The 25,225-nt window shown below is 35.6% G+C and overlaps 1 protein-coding gene across 1 annotated transcript; it reads right to left on the bottom strand.

Annotated features, from left to right (window-relative positions):
- Positions 1 to 12,691: 12,691 nt before the first annotated feature.
- On the bottom strand, positions 12,692 to 13,629 carry LOC125107211 (olfactory receptor 6C2-like). Its single transcript, XM_047742092.1, is given in 2 exon segments — positions 12,692 to 13,494; positions 13,497 to 13,629. Coding segments are annotated over 2 exon segments (936 nt in total).
- Between the last annotated feature and the right edge of the window lie 11,596 nt (positions 13,630 to 25,225).

Genomic DNA, 25,225 nt, shown 5'->3' with positions numbered 1-25,225 from the left:
ATAGCCAATATCAAGACCACAATGTTAAAAGTCATATTTTTATAAAGGTGTTTATGTCTTCATATTCACTGACATGTCTGGGAATGCATAGAACCCCCTTTGCTTACTTTCTCCAACAACTTGGACAGACTTGGTAATGGGCTTAATGCTGTTAGAAGCCTCTAAATATTTTCTTACTATCTCCATCACTGAAAAGAAAATAAATTACCCTAAGGTCTCAGGAACTCTCTCCACTGGTGGGAGAAATGAATTTTAAATCATAACGGCAGAGAAAAAATGCATACACCATGTCAAATGTGGGTTATCTTTTTAATTTCCAGAAAATGTTAAGAGTGAAAAAAATGAATGGTCCTTGGGGACCTACAGTCAAGAGTCATTGATTTTCTGAGTAATGAAGTTTGGCAAAAACACAAGTAACACTGGCTTCAGTGGGGACTCTGCCTTTGGAGATAGGAGGATTTTTAGAGCATCATTTGAAACAGGTCAGGAGGGCAACTGTATCATTCAAGTTACATAGTTAATTTGTTTTAAACTTTCACATCCACTAAGGCATTTGGGAAATTATAATCCTTTAGTTATGAATGAAATCCTTTATTATATAAATGTTTTATTATCATTGGCTAATTTTAATCAGATAAGCACAAAGAAAAGTTTATATAATTTTATAAGGCTACTGCTTGCATTATAGAACTTACCTTTTCAGATTTTCTTCTCCAAATATATCAACCGCATTATAAGTATTAGTTATGAATGCATAAAGATTTTTGGTCTTATTTTATAATTGGATACAAAACATATGCTTCATGGTTACGTAGTAACACAGATATACTTAATGCTACTAATTTTACACTTCAAAATGGTCAAAATGGTAAATTTTATGTCATGTATATTTTACCACAATAAAAACATATGCTTTCATATATTTAAACATTTATTAATTTATTCCATGATATGCCTTTGTTTTTTCCAATTATTCAGTATTAATAATGTTGGCTGTATGAATATTTTGGCAATTTTAAACCAATGCCCAAATTAAATGTACAGTGTTCCTTTTTTTCCATAGTTATCAACTATTCTATCAAAAGCATTTTCATACAAAATTTTTGTGTGTGTGATAATGATTGGTGGAAGTGAAATTTCTAGATAAAAATATTATTCTGCTTTTAAAAAATTTGTATAATCCGAGCCATAGATTATTTTGGATCAAATCTGTGTCACCATAATTAGGCTTTAGTACATTGTTTTTATTTTTATGCTTATTTGTATCTTGCTCTTTTAAATAAGTTAAACATGAATTTTAAGATTTTAGTAAGTCTTTAAAAGTGTCATTGCTGATTTTTGGCATATAGTTCATGGTTTTATAGAGTCAAATCTATCTTTATTTTTTTTTTTTAGTTTTTAAACAGCATTATTAAGATATAATTGACATTCAATAAGCTGTACACATTTAAAGTGTACAATTTTATAAGTTTTGACATATTGTATGTTCCCAAGAAAATAACACCATAATCACAAACATAAATATATAAATTATTCCTCAAAGTTTTCTTGTGCCCCTTTTTAAATCCTTCCTTCTTGGTCCCTACCTCCCTACTCTTACTGCTGCTATTTATAGACAACCATTTTTCATCTGGCTTATAAATAAATTCAGCATGAGTTTTTGAGACTCATCTACATTATTATGTGTATCTGTAAGTCCCTCCTTTTATTTCTGAGAAAAATTCCGTTTGTGGATATATCATAATTTGCTTACTATTCACCTAATATAAGATATTTTGTCATTTTAATTTTAAGGCACTTACAAATAAAGCTGTTATGAACCTTCATGCACAAATCTCTCTAATGACATATCCTTTCATTTCATTGTAGGTTGGATAAACACCTAGGAGTGGAATGGCTGGGGCATATGGAAAGTATATATATAACTTTTTAAGAAACCAGTTTTCCAAAGCAGTCACATGATTTTACAGTCCCACCAGTGGTGTAGGAGTCTTTCCCTTCCTTCCTTCTTTCCTTCCTTCCTTTCTTTCTTTCTTTCTTTCTTTCTTTCTTTCTTTCTCTCTTTCTTTCTTTCTTTCTTTCGACTTTATTTATTTACTGGAGAGAGAGAGACAGACAGACAGTAAGAGAGAGCCAGAGCAGGGAGGAGAGGGAGGGAGCCCAATGTGGGGATTGATTTCAGCACTCTGGGCTCATGACCTGGGCTGAAGGCTGAAACTTAACTGACTGAGCCACCCCGGCACTCCATATGGTCCACTTATTTTGTATGATCAAATTTTATACTTTTAGACATTCTAGTAGGTGTTGTGGTATTTCATTGTGATTTTAATCTCTGATCTGATTACTTACATAGCAACTAACTCAAGTACTCCCCATCTTCAATCACTGCATACGTGGTCGTTCTCCCACGTTGCTGAATTAAAAGCATTTGCTTTAGAGGCCTCAATTAGATGGCTACATGGAGTTTCACTGGGTTGCCTTAAAAAGTTTCCTTCTTAATAATTAGAAAGGACAGATATCATCTTCCACTTTGTACCTAGTCCCATAGTTTAGCCTACAGAATATAGAAAAGTAAAGTGAGAGTAAGAACAGGTCACAGTTAACTGTGGCATGTCAATACCAGGTTAAGGGACAACACAGCATTTCCAACGGTGATATAGAAAGGAACTGGATCTGCAGCTAAGACACATATCCTCCATTCCCATCACCACAATTCCAGATAAGTAACTCATCCCAAGCCACCTCATTCAGCCTGCATGTACTGAAGATGGTATCTTTTCTTAAAAAAAAAACAAATCAAAAAAAAAAAAAAAACAACCAACAAAAAACCACACACACACACCATTTTCTCCCAGTTGTTAATTATTTGCATTATTAAGAACACTGTCATGAAATTGACATTGACATTAAGATACAAGAGATTAAAAATAGACTTTACATTAAAATGTAAATGACTATTAGAGAGTAAGATCACCCACTGGTAAATGTCGGCAAACGAATCTCTCAATGGAAATAAAATTTACACATTTTATGCATAGTTTTTGTTAATTTTTAATTTTTATTTTTTTGCATAGTTCTTGCTTAAAATGAGGGTACGATTGTGGCAGAGGATGCTTTTTTATTAATTTTATTTTTTATAAACATATAATATATTTTTATCCCCAGGGGTACAGGTCTGTGAATCACCAGGTTTACACACTTCACAGCACTCACCATAGCACATACCCTCCCCAGTGTCCATAATCCCACCCCCCTCCCAAACCCCCTCCACCCATCAACCCTCAGTTTGTTTTGTGAGATTAAGAGTCACTTATGGTTTGTCTCCCTCCCAATTCCATCTTCTTTCATTTACTCTTCCCCTACCCCCTTAACCCCCCATGTTGCATCTCCTCTCTGTCATATCAGGGAGATCATATGATAGTTATCTTTCTCCGATTGACTTATTTCGCTAAGCATGATACCCTCTAGTTCCATCCACGTCGTCGCAAATGGCAAGATTTCATTTCTTTTGATGGCTGCATAGTATTCCATTGTGTATATATACCACCTCTTCTTTATCCATTCGTCTGTTGATGGACATCTAGGTTCTTTCCATAGCTTGGCTATTATAGACATTGCTGCTATAAACATTCGGGTGCACGTGCCCCTTCAGATCACTACATTTGTATCTTTAGGGTAAATACCCAGCACTGCAATTGCAGGGTCATAGGGTAGTTCTATTTTCAACATTTTGAGGAATCTCCATGCTGTTTTCCAGAGTGGTTGCACCAGCTTGCATTCCCACCAACAGTGTAGGAGGGTTCCCCTTTCTCCGCATCCTCGCCAGCATCTGTCATTTCCTGACTTGTTAATTTTAGCCATTCTGACTGGTGTGAGGTGATATCTCATGGTGGTTTTGATTTGTATTTCCCTGATGCCGAGTGATGTGGAGCACTTTTTCATGTGTCTGTTGGCCATCTGGATGTCTTCTTTGCAGAAATGTCTGTTCATGTCCTCTGCCCATTTCTTGATTGGATTATTTGTTCTTTGGGTGTTGAGTATGATAAATTCTTTATAAATTTTGGAAACTAGCCCTTTATCTGATATGTCATTTGCAAATATCTTCTCCCATTCTGTCAGTTGTCTTTTGGTTTTGTTAACTGTTTCCTTTGCTGTGCAAAAGCTTTTGATCTTGATAAAATCACAATAGTTCATTTTTGCCCTTGCTTCCCTTACTTTTGGCGACGTTCCTAGGAAGATGTTGCTGCGGCTGAGGGCGAAGAGGTTGTTGCCTGTGTTCTCCTCAAGGATTTTGATGGATTCCTTTCTCACATTGAGATCCTTCATCCATTTTGAGTCTATTTTCGTGTGTGGTGTAAGGAAATGTTCCAATTTCATTTTTCTGCATGTGGCCATCCAATTTTCCCAACACCATTTATTGAAGAGGCTGTCTTTTTTCCATTGGACATTCTTTCCTGCTTTGTCGAAGATGAGTTGACCATAGAGTTGAGGGTCCATTTCTGGGCTCTCTATTCTATTCCATTGATCTATGTGTCTGTTTTTGTGCCAGTACCATGCTGTCTTGATGATGACAGCTTTGTAATAGAGCTTGAAGTCTGGAATTGTGATGCCACCAACTTTGGCTTTCTTTTTCAATATTCCTTTGACTATTCGAGGTCTTTTCTGGTTCCATATAAATTGTAGGATTATTTGTTCCATTTCTTTGAAAAAAATGGATGGTACTTTGATAGGAATTGCATTAAATGTGTAGATTGCTTTAGGTAGCATAGACATTTTCACAATATTTATTCTTCCAATCCCGGAGCATGGAACATTTTTCCATTTCTTTGTGTCTTCCTCAATTTCTTTCATGAGTACTTTATAGTTTTCTGTGTATAGATTCTTAGTCTCTTTGGTTAGGTTTATTCCTAGGTATCTTATAGTTTTGGGTGCAATTGTAAATGGGATGGACTCCTTAATTTCACTTTCTTCTGTCTTGTTGTTGGTGTAGAGAAATGCAACTGATTTCTGTGCATTGATTTTATATCCTGACACTTTACTGAATTCCTGTACAAGTTCTAGCAGTTTTGGAGTGGAGTCTTTTGGGTTTTCCACAGAGAGTATCATATCATCTGCGAAGAGTGATAGTTTGACTTCTTCTTTGCCGATTTGGATGCCTTTAATTTCCTTTTGTTGTCTGATTGCTGAGGCTAGGACTTCTAGTACTATGTTGAATAGCAGTGGTGATAACGGACATCCCTGCCGTGTTCCTGACCTTAGCAGAAAAGCTTTCAGCTTTTCTCCATTGAGAATGATATTTGCGGTGGGTTTTTCATAGATGGCTTTGATAATATTGAGGTATGTGCCCTCTATCCCTACACTTTGAAGAGATTTGATCAGGAAGGGATGCTGTACTTTGTCAAATGCTTTTTCTGCATCTATGGAGAGTATCATATGGTTCTTTTTCTTTCTTTTATTAATGTGTTGTATCACATTGATTGATTTGTGGATGTTGAACCAGCCTTGCAGCCCTGGAATAAATCCCACTTGGTCATGGTGAATAATCCTTTTAACGTACTGTTGAATCCTATCGGCTAGTATTTTGGCGAGAATTTTTGCATCTGTGTTCATCAAGGATATTGGTCTGTAGTTCTCTTTTTTGATGGGATCCTTGTCTGGTTTTGGGATCAAGGTGATGCTGGCCTCATCAAATGAGTTTGGAAGTTTTCCTTCCATTTCTATTTTTTGGAACAGTTTCAGGAGAATAGGAATTAGTTCTTCTTTAAATGTTTGGTAGAATTCCCCCGGGAATCCATCTGGCCCGGGGCTTTTGTTTGTTTGGAGATTTTTGATGACTGTTTCAATCTCCTTTCTGGTTATGGGTCTGTTCAGGCTTTCTATTTCTTCCTGGTTCAGTTGTGGTAGTTTATATGTCTCTAGGAATGCATGCATTTCTTCCAGATTGTCAAATTTGTTGGCGTAGAGTTGCTCATAGTATGTTCTTATAATTCAATCTTATTCATTCTTTCAAAGAACCAGCTCCTAGTTTCGTTGATTTGTTCTATTGTTTTTTTTTTTTTTTTTTTGGTTTCTATTTCATTGATTTCTGCTCTGATCTTTATGATTTCTCTTCTCCTACTGGGTTTAGGGTTTCTTTCTTGTTCTTTCTCCAGCTCCTTTAGGTGTAGGGTTAGGTTGTGTACCTGAGACCTTTCTTGTTTCTTGAGAAAGGCTTGTACCATTATATATTTTCCTCTCAGGACTGCCTTTGTTGTCAGAATCCACAGATTCTGAACCATTGTGTTTTCATTATCATTTGTTTCCATGAATTTTTCAATTCTTCTTTAATTTCCTAGTTGACCCATTCATTCTTTAGAAGGATGCTGTTTAGTTTCCATGTATTTGGGTTCTTTCCAAATTTCCTCTTGTGATTGAGTTCTAGCTTCAGAGCATTGTGGTCTGAAAATATGCAGGGAATGATTCCAATCTTTTGATAAGGGTTGAGACCTGATTTAGGACCAAGAATGTGATCTATTCTGGAGAATGTTCCATGTGCACTAGAGAAGAATGTGTATTCTGTTGCTTTGGGATGAAAAGTTCTGAATATATCTGTGATGTCCATCTGGTCCAGTGTGTCATTTAAGGCCTTGATTTCCTTGTTGATCTTTTGCTTGGATGATCTGTCCATTTCAGGGAGGGGAGTGTTAAAGTCCCCTACTATTATTGTATTATTGTCGATATGTTTCTTTGATTTTGTTATTAATTGGTTTATATAGTTGGTTGCTCCCACGTTAGGGGCATAGATATTTAAAATTGTTAGATCTTCTTGTTGGACAGTTCCTTTGAGTATTATATAGTGTCCTTCCTTATCTCTTATTGTAGTCTTTTGCTTAAAATCTAATTTTCTGATATAAGGATTGCCACTCCTGCTTTCTTCTGATGTCCATTAGCATGGTAAATTCTTTTCCACCCCCTCACTTTAAATCTGGAGGTGTCTTCAGGTTTAAGATGAGTTTCTTGTAGGCAACATATAAATGGGTTTTGTTTTTTTATCCATTCTGATACCCTGTGTCTTTTGATTGGGGCATTTAGCCCATTAACATTCAGGGTAAGTATTGAGAGATATGAATTTAGTGCCATTGTATTGCCTGTAAGGTGACTGTTATTGTATATTGTCTCTGTTTCTTTCTGATCTACTACTTTTAGGGTCTCTCTTTGCTTAGAGCACCCCTTTCAATATTTCCTGTAGAGCTGGTTTGGTATTTGCAAATTCTTTCAGTTTTTGTTTGTCCTAGAAGCTTTTAATCTCTCCTTCTATTTTCAATGATAGCCTAGCTGGATATAGTATTCTTGGCTACATGTTTTTCTCGTTTAGTACTCTGAATATATCATGCCAGCTCTTTCTGGCCTGCCAGGTCTCTGTGGATAAGTCTGCTGCCAATCTAATATTTTTACCATTGTATGTTACAGACTTCTTTTCCCGGGCTGCTTTCAGGATCTTTTCTTTGTCACTAAGACTTGTCAATTTTACTATTAGGTGACAGGGTGTGGACCTATTCTTATTGATCTTGAGGGGGGTTCTCTGAACCTCCTGGATTTTGATGCTTGTTCCCTTTGCCATATTGGGGAAATTCTCTCCAATAATTCTCTCCAATATACCTTCTGCTCCCCTCTCTGTTTCCTCTTCTTCTGGAATCCCAATTATTCTAATGTTGTTTCATCTTATGGTGTCACTTATCTCTCGAATTCTCCCCACATGATCCAGTATCTGTTTGTCCCTCTTTTGCTCAGCTTCTTTGTTCTCTGTCATTTGGTCTTCTATATCGCTAATTCTTGCTTCTGCCTCATTTATCCTAGCCGTCAGAGCCTCCATTTTTTATTGCACCTCATTAATAGCTTTTTTTTTTTATTTCAACTTGTTTAGATTTTAGTTCTTTTATTTCTCCAGAAAGGGCTTTTATATCTCCCGAGAGGGTTTCTCTAATATCTTCCATGCCTTTTTCGAGCCCGGCTAGAACCTTGAGAATCGTCATTCTGAACTCTGGATCTGACATATTACCAATGTCTGTATTGATTAGGTCCCTAGCCTTTGGTACTGCCTCTTGTTCATTTTTTTGTGGTGAATTTTTCCGCCTTGTCATTTTGTGCAGATAAGAGTATATGAAGGAGCAAGTAAAATACTAAAAGGGTGGCAACAACCCCAGGAAAATATGCTTTAGCCAAATCAGAAGAGATCCCAAATCGTGGGGGGGGGGGCATAAAGGGGATAAAAAGAGGTTCAGAAAGAAAGAAAAATAATTAAAAAAAGAAAAACAATAAAGAAAAAGTATAAAAAGGAAAAAATATGTATATATTAGATAAACTAGTTAAAAAATGTTAAAAAAGAAAAGGGTAAAAGTTAAAAAAATTTAGCAGAAGAAGAAAAAAAATTGAAAAAGAAAAGGAAAAAAAATTAATTTAACTGCAAGGCTAAATAATCATGGGGAGAAAGCCATGAGTTCCGTGCTTTGCTTTCTCCTCCTCTGGAATTCCGCCGCTCTCCTTGTTATTGAAACTACACTCCTTGGTAGGTGAACTTGGTCCTGGCTGGGTTTCTTGCTGATCTTCTGGGGGAGGGGCCTGTTGTAGTGATTCTCAAGCGTCTTTGCCCCAGGCGGAGTTGCACCACCCTGACCCGGGGCCAGGCTGAGTAATCCGCTCGGGTTTGCTTTCGGGAGCTTTTGTTCCCTGAGCGCTTTCCGTAGAGTCCGGAGGGCGGGAATGAAGATGGCAGCCTCCCGGTCTCCGGCCCGAGGAGCCGAGAGCCCGGCGCCCCACTCCTCAGTGCGCCCCCAGAGAACAGCGCCCAATGACTCCCGCCACCCTGGCCTCCGGCCGCGCTCTGAGCTAATCGAGCCTGCGACCGGTTCAAGGTAACCCCGAGCTGAGAGTCACTCCTCGGCTCTGTCTCTGTAGCCGGCTTCCCCATTCTAATACCTGTGAGCTCTGTGATACTTAGACACCCCCGATCCTTCTGTGACCCTGCAGGACCCGAGGCCACGCTGACCCTGCGTGGGATTCACCCCAGTTAAGCCTCTGGAGTGATGTCCCTCAGCGGAACAGACTTTTAAAAGTCCAGATTTTGTGCTCCGTTGCTCCGCCGCTCGCCGGGACCCAGCCCCTCCCCCCGCGGTCTATCTTCCCGTCGCTTTGGATTCACTTTTCCGCCAGTCCTACCTTGCAGAAAGTGGTTGATTTTCTGTTTCTAGAATTGCTGTTCTTCTTCTCTTCGATCTCCCGTTGGATTTGTAGGTGTTTGTAATCTTTAGATAAGCTATCTAGCTGATCTCCCACTACCTGAAGTAGTCTCAGCTGCTACTTCTCCGCCATCTTGACTCCTCTCCTGGCAGAGGATGCTTAAGAGTGTCCTCCCAAATTCCATGATGATCTTCATTCTAGATGATCTTCATTGTATTGATACATAAAAACAGGTTGTCAGTGACTGTCATGTATTTTTCACTCATCCTGAAAAGTCACACTTCATTAATAGTTGTCGAAACCTTTCATATATTATTAAAATAACACATCATATCCGTTATTTTGTTTTAGACACTTTCCCCAGAGAAAACATCATTCTAGAGTTCAAGGAAGAAAAAAAAGCCAAAAAAACACTTTTCTGATAGTCTTGATCTCAGATGTTTAGTGAACCCTAAAGTTGCAAAGGGTGAAAAAAGTCATCCAGGAATGTCTTATCATGGAGATAGGTGGGTGGGCTCTGATTACTCATTCTGTGAATACAGACTTACACAGAGAGCTTAAAGCAATTGCAGTTTTCACTAAGTGATCCACCATCTATGTAAGATGAAGAGTTTTTAGCAGGAAGCCTGCCTCCTTGTGAGCCCAAGAGAAGTTTTCTTTACCCTGTTAACTACAGAGCCTATAATAGTTTAAATGGGTATGTAAGGATCTCTGTTTCTGTAAAAATTGATATTCTGATATTTCTAGCACAGGAAAATATTTCTGAATTGGTAAAATTGACCCCATTTTCATTTAAGTGAAATAAGCACATATGTCCTTGGTGGTTATTACTAAACATTATTAATGTATCTCTTATGTAAGATTTTGGAAATACAGAGTGGAACAAATGGAGCTGGGGAAAATATCCTGAGACACAGATATAAATAACATTAACATCAGAAAGAGGCCAGGTAGGCAATAATAAGTACCAGATTACAAGGCAAAATGCAACTTTCTTTTCTTTTATTTCAACATCATTTTAAGTATTTGTAAGATTATAAGGACAATTTTTCTAATATATTAATGCTGTAAAATGTGTAATTAATGCTTAGTGTAAATATAACTATCCAAATAATAAAAAATAAAAAATCTTTTAAGAAAAGGCAAAATGATTGCTCTTGATAGTTTTCAGAAATACCTCCCAAGATTTTTATGATTCTTCTGTTTTTATATTTCATGGGCCTTTCTATTTCTATTTTTATTATTAATTGATTATTTTTTATATATAGGTGTCTCTTTTCCTGATTTATTAGGAATAATTGGCAAATAAAATCAAATATGGTGATTTAATACACATATACATTGTGAGATGAATACCACAATCAAGTGAATTAACACATCCATCACCTTATATATATATAATTTTTAATTTTGTGGTGAAAATGCTTAAGATTTTCCAGCCAATTTCAAGTATATAATACAGTATTATTAATTATTATCCACATTGTAGTTAGAGCCTTGCAATTTATTCATCCCCTTCAGAATAATTATTTTGAATTCTACTTCACATAACTCACAGATTTCCATTTCTTTGTTCTCAGTAGTGGAAATAGTACTTTGTTCTCAGTACTGTGCTTCCCTGATGGTGTCATATGGCTTTACCTTCTCATGTTTCTACTGGTTTTGCACTGATGTCTACAAATTTGAGGCAGCAGTTGCCTCTTGCAGCTTTTTCAAACGGGCTTTGGTGGGAAAAGACTTGAGTCTCCAAATGAGTGTGAGGGTGCCCACTAGGTGGGGGGCAGTGTTTCCACTTCTAGGGAGGGAGCAGTAGTGCCTCAGTGGGCTGGGCATAGAACAGTGCAGTCTAGTCATAGCTGCATTTTAGGTCCCAGGGTTGGAGTGCAGAGTGGTGACAGCCTGGCCTTAGTAGTGTTGGGTCAAAGCTGTGACCAAGGACTCAGGGGGCAGGGTATATGGTAGCAGAAAGGAAGACATCACCTGGTGAAGTCCCCTTAAGAGGGATTAACTAATGACAGATCTTCAGAGAAATATACTTTCAAAGAATAAGATGAATGAAGATCAATTATTAAGATGTCACTAAAGAATTACTAGTGAAATATCAATTGTAATGTGTGAGAAAGCCACTTTAGCTCAACATGCACATCTTAAAATGCTCATTCAGATTTATTCAATTTATCTTAGCTTGTAAGAGTTCCAAATGTAGTGAGGATTGTGATTTAGAATAGCAAACCTTTGTACAGGGGACTAAATTTAAGCTTAGGGAATCTGCAAGAGATTGAGGGACTACATCTATTTGCACAATCCCTTGTAGAGTATATGGAATATATTCCTTCTGATACAGTTACATATTTTACTCTTACCAATGTACACAAAGGGTCAAGAAAAACAAAATATTATATAGACATATTATATTCCATAATGCTCTCAATGCAATGGACTCCTTGAAAATTGGAAAGGGCAGTTAAACACTAGTTATTTTAAAAAAATGGTTGACAAAATTTAAATAAAAATAAAATTTTATTTAAATAATTGTCTCCTCACAGTGAAGATGAAAAGAAGTAATATGGGGACTTAACTGGAGAGGTTTATAGGACCAGGAGATGTGAAAGAGGGGTGGGTAGTATTATAACTTAACAACTTCGTACATATTATTTTTTTTGTATATATTATTTTCGTACTATTTTCCTCATATGGTTGTTCTGGGCTAGATTTGAATTTATAGGTGTCTGAGGAGGAGAATGCCAATAGTCAAGACATAATATTCATACCATTAAATTCAACAGTACATACTTCTAGCGATTCTTTAGTAGAGGTCATAATTTCATCCATTTAGCTAAAATAGAGGTAACTATGAATGTGGTTCCCTTAACTAAGTGACAGGGATAGTTCTGTAATATTTTACCTGTCCAGTCTGGTGACAACTGAGTTGAGGTGGGGCAAGGAAGAAGCTTTATCAAGTTTTCTGTGACTGCCATCTTTGGATGAAGACTATAGCTGAGATGGAAAATCAGCTTCATTCATCACCAATGTGAAGCTTTACAAAATCATTAAACTGGCATCTAGCTGGTAGGTGGGGGAAAAAGCGTTGGTGAATCATGTATTAGATATTTTATAGGCCAGGTTTAAAAACGGTGCCCATCACTTCCACAGCCATTCTGTTAACTATAACAGAGGCTACATAGTCACACCTGACAGTGTAGAAATATGGCAAAAAAAAAAATGTAGTCTACTGTGTTTTCAGGGATAATATCCGACATGTTTGGCAAACATCAATTTTTGTCAGACACTAAGAGCGAATAGGCACAGAGTTTAGTTTTAGCGGAGAGTAAAAAGTGGAATAGTGCTCACAGTAAGCTGTTTAAAAAGAAAGTGAGAGTGTCTGGATGACTGGAGAATAAATGATATAGAGACGAACTGTTTTAGAAGCCTCTTTGTCCTTCGTTTCAGCTGGATTCATAGACTCATTTCTCCTTTACATCATTGAGAGGAATGCAATTTTTTTAATTGAGTCATGGAAAGCTTGCTTCACTTGCTTGTTTCTCAGTGTGTAAATAAAGGGATTCAACATTGGTGATACAGAAGTAATAAGAAGTGAAATCCCTTTATTAATAGCTACCTCATCCTTGGCTGAAGGTTTGACATAAATGAAGATGCAGCTGCCATAAGTAATGGAAACAACAATCATGTGGGAAGAACAAGTGGAAAAGGCCTTTTTCCTTTGCTGGGCAGAGGGAAACCTTAGAATGGTCCAAATGATATAAATGTAGGAAAGAACTATACACATGAGGGTGATGATGAAGGTCAACACAGCACAGACGATAACCATCTGTTCTATCAACCATGTGTCTGAGCAAGAGATCTTCAGGATAGGAGATGCATCACAACAAAAATGATCAATGATGTTTGAATCACAGAATTCCAGGCCCAAACCTAGACTAATTGGTGGGAGAATGATGATCAGTGCTGTGACCCAACAGAAGAGGATGAAGTTCTTGCAAACTCTATTGCTCATGATGGTCAGGTAATGTAGGGGTTTGCAGATGGCTACATAGCGGTCATAGGACATGGTGGCCAGGAGAAAAAATTCTGTTACTGCAAAGAGGTCTGTAAACAACAGTTGACTGGCACAAGCATTATAGGTAATGGACTTGTCCCCAGATGATATGCTATATAAGAATCTGGGGACACAAGCAGTTGTGAATGAAATTTCTAAGAAGGAGAAATTTTGGAGGAAAAGGTACATTGGTGTTTTAAGGTGGGAATCAATCAGAGTGAGGTGATGATGGTTAGGTTTCCAGATATACTCAGCATGTAGGAAAGAAATAGAAAGATAAAGAGCAAAATTTTCAGTCGAGGGTCCTCTGTCAGTCCCAGCAAGATGAAAGTTGGTAGTGCTGTTTGGTTTCTCATCCTTGACTACTGTTTTTTGCCCAATCTGCTTGAAACAATAAAGAAGGTTATATGAAGAACTCCAAAGTCCTGGCCGGTGTCTAACTTTAACAGAAGTAAATCTGAGAGTGATTCCTATACATCTGGTTAGTTGAGAAGTGAGCACATAACACATGACGATGTTTGAATACCTCTTGGTGTCACACAAACTGACGATTCACATTTGAATCACATATTTATTTTCTGCTGCTGCTTCTAATAAATCTACAACTTAGCTATACTTGGTGTCAGTTTAATATATCATCTTATAAACATCATTGAAAAAAAATCCTATCTCCATAAGTTGCTTTTGAATCAACAATTCTGCCCTCCCCAAATTTTCTATCTGCAGACATACTTCCCATAGAGATGATTTTAAGAAAAACTAGAAATGGTCTTTGGCAAGATAATCCCAGTACTAAAGTTTACATGTGTGTTAGTTGTTAAACAGACAATGAGTACTTACTGCATAGTTTACCCTGTGTCAGCTTATTTAGACCATCTTCTTGGAAGTGTGTTTATGACATTTTTATTGGAAAGAAGACATTTTTATTGGCTATATTTTCTTAAAGATTCATTTGAGTGTGTTAACAGTCCAATTTTTTCTTCAGGTTTTCACCACAGAAATTTTACTTCAAAGGTACACATTTAACATTGTAATATTTACCTTTGGCTGTATTTTCTTTCTACTTTCAGAATAGAATATCTATGTGATATATTTTGATGCTTCCTGGGATATCCTTGTGCTAAGAAGTATTTCTCTCCAGGTTGCAAGCTGAAGTCTGGGATTGTAATGTCTCATTCAGTACTTTCTTATAGATTTCTTTTTTTTTTTTTAAGATTTTATTTATTTATTTGACAGAGAGAGATCACAAGTAGATGGAGAGGCAGGCAGAGAGAGAGAGAGAGAGAGAGGGAAGCAGGCTCCCTGCTGAGCAGAGGACCCTGGACCCTGAGGGGTCCCAGGACCCTGAGATCATGACCTGAGCCGAAGGCAGCGGCTTAACCCACTGAGCCACCAGGCGCCCCTCTTATAGATTTCTTTAATAATAAAAGTCCTAACATACTCTAACTGCTACTATTTTGTATTCTTTAGATCCTGAGAACTTTTCGCCCTCTTTTTGCTTCAAAGGATTCTGCTTAAGAGCAGATTCTTGATACTAAAATTCTAAACTGAACTTCCATTGTTTCTTTTTAAACACATTTGGGAATGACATATTGCTCCTTGGATGTATTGCATAGCAATGTGTTTGATTCAGAATTTATTAGAAAGAAGTAAGGGAATGTTAGAAGTATGTTTATAGAGTTGAAAAGCCATATCCCTGGTTTTTTTGTTGGTTTGTTTGTTTTTGGCTAGTCTTATTTCAGTTTGAAACACCATCAACCATCTCATTACTAATGACATTTAGCAATATCAGGTTTAGGAGGTTTTAGCCATTTCTTAATTATACTTACACACATTTTTGCTTAAATTTCACCTATATGGTAATTGTCTCCTCTGTCCTAGTAACCATTTGTAGATCAACTCATCTGAGTATTGCAACATTTAAACTACTCTAGCCAAGGTCACCACTAGCCTCCCTTTTGTTTCACTCATTAAACAAAATTCAGTTTTCACTTAACTCAAACTCCGTGGCATACGAGACTATAAGCTGCTAATTTAAGAAACTCTTTACAACTTTATTCCCACTATTTCACATTTCCTTGAATTTCTTCCTACTGCTTTGTCTATTCTCTTTCATGGTTTTTTCCCCCCCTCATCCCTGTGGTTGTTTATTCATCTGAAATCTCTTCTCTAGAAAATCCTTTCTTTCACTCTCTCTTATAAATGAAGTGATTCTTATAAGTAAGGTGATTTCAAATAGGCTGGAAATCCCCAAATTTATATTGCCAGGGAAAAATACATCTTTACAGGGTTCTGATTTCAACATTCAGCTTATTCTGGACATCAAGATCTGACTTAGAGGCTTTGAGTTTACACTTTCCCTTTTTCCTTTTGGAGTGTCTTTAAGCAATTTGCTTAATGTGCAAAATTCAGGTAAAATAATATTTACATCTTAGGGTTATACTGAGAAATTTAGATAATATAGATAAGATATATACAGCTACATTTGGAATATGGTAAACACTCATTATTATTAACTACAGTTAGTATCCTTATTTTGTTATTCTTATTGAGAGTCCTGTAGATGTGCATATTTCAAGATTTAAATATGCCTCTCAGATTTGTATATCCTTTCTTGTCAATCTTAGTCTCATACAAGGACATTCTTTATTGTTCCTTTTTCTTTTCTCCCATTTTCAGTTTAACACTTGGTCTTGCCATTTTGGTTCTCTTTTTAATTTGTTTCTTTTACTCTCTCACTCAAAATACTAATTTTACTCTGGGTATCTTTATCTCATAGCTAAAATATTGCAAAAGCGTATTAACATACACTTTAACATATGTCTTTGCTTCTCCCTTCAATATTTTAAAAATCAATGCAATCAGAATCATTTTTTAAAAAGCCCAGATATGATTAACTCTCCCTTATGTTTTGTGAAAAAAATGTTTCTGAACTGTTATTAACTGACATTCATCCCATACTAGATGTTTCCTTAAAACTCTTGATCCATCTCTCAGTTACATGAAAGTTAATTCATTTTGGCTTTACATAATTGAGAAGAGTAGAAGAAGGAATATATTTATGGATTTTAAGTTTCAAATGCATCAAGCATTTAGATTAATGGAATATTTTCAGGCAATAAATATTTCTTTCAGAGTAGTGACTAAGCACAAGTCTTTTCATTTTTAGATAATTTATGAAATTTGTTTAGCAGGGGATAAGAAAGTTGGGGATTTGATGGTTCTGCATGAGATCTCTATGTTTGGGGCCCTTTGCTATCTTCCAGTGATACAGAGCCAGAATAACAGAAGGAAAGAACATGAGATGCACTTCTGCAGGTTTTTTTTTTTTTTTTTTTTCTTGTAGAGATCTAAGGAGGAAAATAATAGGAAGTAACTAGTTGCTCTTTGAACACAGGCTAAAGGGCTTTAGAAAGTCACATAGTTTTTCCATTTTCAAGACTGGTATAGAATTAGAAGAAGGTTGTTCTCATGCCTAATGGTGACAAGGAAACTAAAATGGAACATTCGATACTTCCTAAATTTTCCTGTATTGCAATTTGCTGCAGAAATACTAAAAGTGTCTTAAAGCTTATACGCTAGACCATAAGAGTAATATGGGAACGGAAACAAGAGGTCGATCCCAAAGTAGTAGAGACAAAATAGGTATTTGAGGACCTGAAAAGATGATGCATATTTTGGTAATGCCAACTCTGATGGATGCTGATATTTCTTTACCTCTTAATATCAGAAGTGTGCAAATGTACCAGAATTAAGGCGAAGCTGGGTTGAGGGCCGCAATAGATATATGGTAATGATTCATGAGAATGTGATAGATAGATGGTGGAATTAGGGAGAGAGGGAAGACACTGATCCTAAGTTGAATTAAAAAATAAACTTTTATATATTGTTTTCAGAGTTTGTAAATGGAATTTTTGTAACCCAAGCAGTAATTTTAATCCTTTCCATCTCTCCCTTTTGCCTTCATTATAAAATTTAAGTTTCTTAGTGAGCATATGGAGATCTTTCTAAAATTTCCAGTATTAATTTATACAGTTGAAAGAATTTCTTGTTCTAGTCTCCTAGTATACTTACACTGGCTACTATCTTACCATCCTAGTATGCATATACCACTATGATATATATTGGAATATTACTCAGGCTTAAAAAAGAATGAAATATTTCCATCTGCAGCAGCATGGATGGATCTGCAGGATATAATGCTAAATGAAATAAGTCAGTCACAGAAAGACAAATACCATATGATTTCACTCATCTGTGGAATTTAAGAAACAACAAATGAATGAACAAAGAAAAAAAGAGACAAACAAGAAAACCGATTCTTAAATAGAGGGGCCAGACTGGTGGTAACTAGAGGGGAGATGAGTGGAACCTGGGTGAACTAGATAAAGGGAGTAAGAGTATTTACCTTGATGAACACAGAGTACCGTATCAAATTGTTGAATCATTATGTTGTACACCTGAAACTAATATAAACTAATATAAACTAATATAATACTTAGTTATAGTACAATAAAAAGAAAGATAGTATTTCATAGTGACAAAGAGTACAGTCTACAAAGTCAGTCTGCTGGTTTCACATCTCCTCATTCAATTTTGTTCAGTTATTTACTAGCAGTTCCCATAAAAGGACGTGCTTAAAATTATCTGTGGAAATTCCTATATGCCAATCCTTTTGTCTTTAGTGATTTTTATACTTGCACCCTCTTCCCTCCCTATCCCTCTTTCAAAGTTTTCGGTTAGGTATACATTTCACTAGGAATCTATGCATAATCCTTTAAGATAGAAGTAGCTTTTCCTCTTAATATTCCCACTGTAGTCTATGACTATTCTTTATTATCATTATCATTATTTTTATTATATTATGTCACCACATAGTACATCATTAGCTTTTATGATAGCTTATGATAGCTCTTATGACCAACTTGTCAGTGTTGACAAATTTTATTTTGAACATTATTGAAAGAAAAAGAGAAAGTGAGAGAATGAGAGAGCAGGCATGTGTGTGAGCATGGGGGGAGGGGTAAAAGGAGAGGGAGAGAGAATCTCACGCAGGCTCCATGCTCAGCTAGAGTTGAGGAGGGACTCAAACACATCACACTGAGATCATGGCCTGAGCCAAAATCAAGGGTAGAAGACTTAACTGACTGAGCAAGCCAGGCACCCCTTTCTTGAATTTTTTATAAATCTTGTGAATTTTGGTGCCTCTGATAACCTGTTCAATGCTCTGTAAAGAAATACTAAGGGCTGAGTTCTTTGACACTGCAATTTTGGATGAGGCAATAGGTATTTCAGATTTCTTTCTCAACTATCAGTAGGTTATTAATTATATGGACAGCTATTTCCTTTTGTAAATGAAGAGTCTGTGTCCTTTTTTCCCCCTCCAGTCCAAGAAAGAAGAGGATTTCTTTTGGAAAAATCGATTAGTTTGTTATATGAATGGTTTCACTAATTTCTAGCAGTCTGGACCCAACAAGAAACATAGAAGTGTGCTTTTCTAAAGTCTGGTGAATTGAAGCATGTTAATTCTATCAAGACAGTAACATCAAACAATATCAGAGTCCTATAGATAGGAAATTACCTCGGATTGTAGGCATCTCTGTGGAAAAGTAGCACTAATCTATGGTCAAGGGGAGAAATAAGTAACTGATAACTGGGCACCCTTTTAAACAGGGTCATATAGGAATTGAACCCTCTGAACCAAACTGAGAAAATTTCTTAAAGTTCTCAGTGCTTCCTTGTTGCATTCTAACTCAGAGTACAGTCCCAGATTCCCAAACTCTCCTTTCTTTCTGATCACCAACACTTATCTTCTGTGATCCTGGGATATTAAGTGGATGTCTTGGTAAACCACTCTAATTCAGGTGTATTTTCAATTTCGTGTAGTTCAAGGAGTATTTGTGTTTATAATTAGCTCATTGTTTGCTAAGAACAACATTGCTAATAATGTGGCACTCTGATGAAGGCACAGGTGCATCTTGGTATAAATATATGTTGATTGGTAAGTGTGATGTTGTGGGCCAGGTCATTTCTGTTTGTTCCTCCTATTTCTATGAATTAATTCAAAACATATTTTTTGAGAACCTATGATATGTTTGGTATTGGTATAGATACTAAAGATGAAAAGAGTGAACAAGTATTGACCCATCTCCACTGATGTGTGTATCAAATATCTCCAGTGAGTTAAATCCCTTAAAATTTAATTTTTCTACAAGGAAATAACATTTAAAATAACTACTTGCTTATTCAGAGATATACAAGTTAATTTATTGCCATCTCATATTTGAATAGATCAGTCTGATATTTTATAGAGACCAAGGAACTAGAATATTGAATGAAGAAAGAAACTGAAATTACCAAATAAGAATATACTTACTCTTATGGGAGGTAATCATGGCTCTAGGTGACTGTGTAATTGTGATGGTTCTCATGATGAAACTGGAAGTGTACGTGGAGTCAAATATGTGTACAAATGCTCCCCTCACAGACACATACACAGTCACAGACAATTTTTTTTTTTTACTGCAGATAGTGTTCTCTGAGTTGTCAACAAACTCTCCTTAAAGATTCTATTCCACTTGAAACCTAGGAAAAAATTTCTTATATAGCAAACCTGAAAAAAATCCCTGTCATTTATTTTAAATGATGAGCAATCTAATATGATTTTAGAAGATTTTGACAGATGATTTCTGACTTCCCTGGGCAAAGATAGACTTTTGCACAGTGAAGTTACATGAGTGTTTTGTTACCTTGGACTGTTATGGATGTTAAGGAGCTCTCTATATGGGTAAAGAAAGGGTCCTCTGTGACCAAAGTTTGAACATAACTAATGATTCTAATATGCACTGCATTTTGGCAAAATATATAATAGAGGCAGCCGTGGGAATCATGTCCTTGGAGACAATAAGGTGCAACAATTTTATTAGATGCATTGTAAGGGCAAAACAGTAATTTTCTGATGAAAAGATATTTCTGGCTACTCTTCAACCCAGAGATAACAAAATATGAACAAAAGACAACAAAATTGCTTTGTCTGTACTTTCAGTGGAAAAATTTTGCAAATATACTTGAAAATAGTATATAATCTATTTCTGAGTGGTAACTATAAATACTTTTCCATGATAAAAATATAGATTTGCATCACAATTTTTTTCTGCATTAGACTCTTTTTATGGACAAGCCATTATTTGGTAAAGCTTCCCATATTTAACCATTATAATATTATATACTATTTTATATTAATATCATCTATTTCTTTAGTATAAATTATCAGAAGAGGAATTTCTAAGGCAAAGACCAGTTTTATAAATATCTGTATATATATATATGTATATATATAATTATATGTAATAATTATTATTTTTTGTACTGTTGAGTGATTCATTGGTTGCATATAACACCTAGTGCTCATCACAACGGAAGTATATTGCCATGTGTAATGCCACATAATATTCACAGAAGCATTTGGGTTCCTTGCCATTGTTGGGATTGTGAAGGAATTCCACCCTTATTCCTTCCTTGATTTCTAAGTCAGTTAGATAGAGAAAGTAGGCAAGTAAATGGATATTAAAATTCCAGTTTTATTATAAATAGAATTATTGAAAAGATGGCTTTAAACATTGCAATAAGAAATTCTCAAGTTAGTCATATCTATTGGATAGACAGGACTAGATCCAAATCTACCCCACCAACCAGGGATATATCTTCTTTGAATGACTTCAGGCAGTTTTAAATCTAGCTGTAGAAAAGACAACATGAAAGAGGAAAAGGAACAGGATAGATCTAGCATACCCAGATCCTTGTTCAAAATCTACCTGTCGTGGGTATAGAGTTTTAGTTTGGGAAGATGGAAAAAGTAGTGTAGCTATATAGTGGTGAAGGCTGGACAACAATGTAAATATACTTAGTACCACTGAACTGTATGTATTCTTAAAATTTTTTAAATGGTGAATTCTATGATATACACTTTTTCCCACAATAAAAATAAATAGGGGGGAAAAAAGAAAAGTTACAGAGATAAAATCAAAACCAAAAAACCCACCCAACCCCCCTAATTCTACTTGTCAGATAAGTCTTTTCAACACCAGTGGAAGGAGAGATAGGAGAGTGTCAGGAGAATTGCATAAATAAATTATTGAAAAAAATCTTCAAACCCTAGAAATAAAGTAGAATGACTGCCCATCTTTACAATGTCATTATTTTACAAGTTCATCCAAAAATTTTTTAATTATTCAGGAAAATACACAGGAATCTGACTTTGTGGTTTACTTTTTGCTTAAAGTCCACAAACCTCGAAATAACACATTAACTGTAGATTTCTGTTCAGTAGAAAAGATATCCTAAAGACTACAGTTTTATGGTGCTATAGGATATTAATCAATTCAGTATCTAATAGATATAATCATTTGATTATATAGTGTTTATTCCTTGAATTCTCCTTTCAAACAGCCTTACCATCTTACTGTTTAACTAGTTGAATAAAATACTTTGCATATGTTTGTTGAATAATTGTATGAATATTGTATTGTTTTTACCTTTTGAAAATTACTCTTAAAAGAATTCCCCTCCACATGGAGAGAAATATGAAGAGTAGGGAGTATATATTTTTCCTAATATTCACATATTCATCATATTTCTAAGATTTTTTTCTTAACCGGTTAGCTTAACATTAAGCCTATAGTTAACAAAGTGTATGCTTATACTGCTTAAGAGAGAAATTAGCTCTCTTTAACACAAAAAAGTCCACCTTCCAGTTTTACTTTCCCATTGCCAGTTCCTCTGAATATCTTTCTAGGCCTATGTTGGACATTTCAGAAGTTACTCTGAATCAACGTACTAGAAAAATAATTTGGCAGGGCCTCTCTAAACCTGTAAATGAAAATCTACCTTCTGATATTTTTCCAGTGTCAAGTACAGATACGTTATCTAATACATGAAACTAATATCAAATGACACTATAGATACTTTAGTAAAAAATTCCATAACTTAGAGCCATCCCAAATATAGATGATTAAAAATTCTGTAATGGTACAGAGTTCTTAGACAGTAGTCCTAAAAATGAATTTGTGAAATAAAATGTTCTCATGTTCCAAAGTTTTATTCTGTTTATTCTATTCTGAACAGTTTTATTGAAGTATAACTGATTTGCAGAAAACTGCACAATTTAATGTATACAACTTGATGAATTTGTACCTATGCAGATACCTGTGAAACCATCACCACAATCAAGATAATGAATGTATCCATCACCTTTAAGTAGAGGACACTTGATGTTTGGATAAAACTCAGATTTTTTTTTTCAAAAGCTAAAATCCGAGTTGATATCTTCTAAATTGGATTAACTCTTTTAAGGACTTAAAGGATGTAAGATTCTAATTTGCCCATTTTTAGAGATTCTGAAGTGTTAGGGAAACCAGTGAACTTATTATGTCACTATTTTTTAACCCTAGCATATAGGAAATTTACTAAAACAACCTTGGTCTTTATAGCAGTTATCCAAGGATGTGAATTTTCCAGGAATATTTGTTGTTTTAAAAATTCTTCATATATTTAAACCCCACAAGATATTTTTATTATAGTGTTATATAGACAATGTGCATTTAACTTTTCAACTTATTTTCTTATTCTGTATTTCATCACTCATGACATCAATACATGTAATTATTTTTCTTGGTTATAAAGAGCACTTTGTTATTTTTTCTTTTAGTGTAGATATATTGGTGATGAATTCACTTAGTGTTTGTTTTTCTGGAAATTTATCTGTTTTACCTTTAATAACACATTTACAATAAAGGCAAATTAAATTTTGCTGGTTAATTAAACTTTACAAATATATACAAATTTGAAGCCACCACCCAGAAAAAGACAGAATACTACCAGCAATCAAAACAACTCTTTCTTACCCTTTGGTAGTCAAGATTCAACCAAAGGTAGCTACTGTCCTAGTTTCATGTGTATAATTTTTGGAGATATATATTTTCATTTTTCTCAGGTATATAACTAGGAGAGCAATTATTAAGACATGATAACTGTGTTTATATGAAGCTGCCAGAATGTTTTCCTAAATAGTTATATCATTTCACATGCCTGCCAGCAGTATATGATACTTCCAGTTGCTCTCCATCCTTGTCATGATTTATGTTGTCAACTTACATTCTAATTGTAGCCATTCTAGTGAGTGTGTGACTCATTTTAGTTATAATTTGAATATCCTGGTGAAATGATATTGAGTTCCTTTACATATGCCTATTGGCTATTCATGTATCCTCCTTTTATAACACATCTAATAAATTTTCTTGACCACTTTTAGTTGATAATTATTGTTCGCTAATATATTGTTATGGACATTTATATCTATGATCATGAGGGATATTGGTCAATACTTTCATTCTTGTAATTTCTTTTCTTGGTATTAGTATCAATTTATTCTCATTTCATAAAATGAGTGAGAGAGTGTTCTTTCCTCACGTGCTCTGAAAGACTGGATTATTTATCCTTTTGATAGTCACCAGTGAGGCAACATTAATTTGAAATTTTCTTTGTGAAAGGACTTTTAGGTATTAATTCAATTTCTATAACAGAAATAAAGGTATGCAGATTTTCTGTTTCTTTATGTGTCAGTTCTGTAATTTACATCTTTCAAATAACTTTTCCATTTTACCTAAGTTGTCAAATGTATTGGTTTAACATTGTTCCTAGCCCTCTCTTGTTAATTTGTTAATATCTAGAGGATCTGTATTGCTGCTCTATCTTACATTCTTTATATTGGTATATCTACCTGTTCTATCAGGACACAAACCACATGGTGATTTAAACAAGGGTAATTTAATGTCAAGAATTGCTAACTTATGATAAATAAGTAACCATAAGATATAAGAGAACTTTAGGAGATACCCTAAGACCCAGGGAGGATTTATCTAGGAAGGATGATTTTGAAGGGGGATGGAATCTCCAAGACAGATTCAAATTTCTTTGAAGAAAGTATAGTTTCATTACACTGGGTGGGGAGAAGTTCACAGGTTTTCCTGGGCCTAAACTAGTCAACAGTCCTGCACAAGTCAGAAAGAGCACCCAAGGGCACTAACTAGTCCTAGCCAGTGCGTGCACATAAAGGAGTGCAGAGGTGGTAGGAGTATAATAGTGGGTTGGAGGCCTTCACATCAGGTAGAACAGAAATAGTGATCACCAGCCAGGCCAGGGCTGCAAGGTTGCTGAAGGGCTCTGCGTAACTGGTGAGTGGTTGGGGTATATGTCCTCACTCTCATACCTCTTGACACTGTGCAGCTGGCAGAACGAGCATGTTGGATGAAGTCACTGAGAGGATTTGAGACCCAGCTGGACTCTGGCAACTGAAGGCTCCTTACCGCCACCCCAACCCCTTGGTCCTGAGAATGTATGGTCTCTCTATCATTCCTACACTAGGATCTATTTCATGGAAATATCCTTGTAAAAATAAAGTGTTGTTGAGACCATCTGGACTATGTCTATGACTGAACTCAAGGGCTTTATGTAAACTTTTAAGATTCTGTCAGGTGGATGCAGAGATCTGCTCCTCTTGTGGCTGCCCAAGACAAACCTGTATAAGTTCCCTTGCTTATTAAAATGGCTACCTCTCAGTCCGGAGTGGCCTTCCTCTTTCTTTTGTCTCTCCTGGCCCTCTGTGTATGGAAGCCAGTTTGCAAGCCAACATAGCAAGAGAAGACTATTTCTCCACTGAGCGAGCTTATCTTATGATACTGAATATCTTAGTATGGTGCTATCTGAAATGCTTGAAAGAAATCCATGTATTTATTATAACAGATTGGAAATTGAATTTGAAGCCGAGAGATAATAGGGAATTTGATAAATGGCACAATTGGTAATTTGTTTTAACTCTATTTCTTGATCTCCTAAGTAGAAGTTTATTGATTATATTGATCTTTTTTAAAAAAAATTAGCTTTATAAGAATCAGA

This window comes from Lutra lutra, chromosome 8, assembly GCF_902655055.1.
Source record: "Lutra lutra chromosome 8, mLutLut1.2, whole genome shotgun sequence".
Lineage (NCBI taxonomy): Eukaryota > Metazoa > Chordata > Mammalia > Carnivora > Mustelidae > Lutra > Lutra lutra.
Note: the sequence above shows the minus strand (reverse complement) of the source record. Positions and strands in the feature narration are given on the sequence as shown.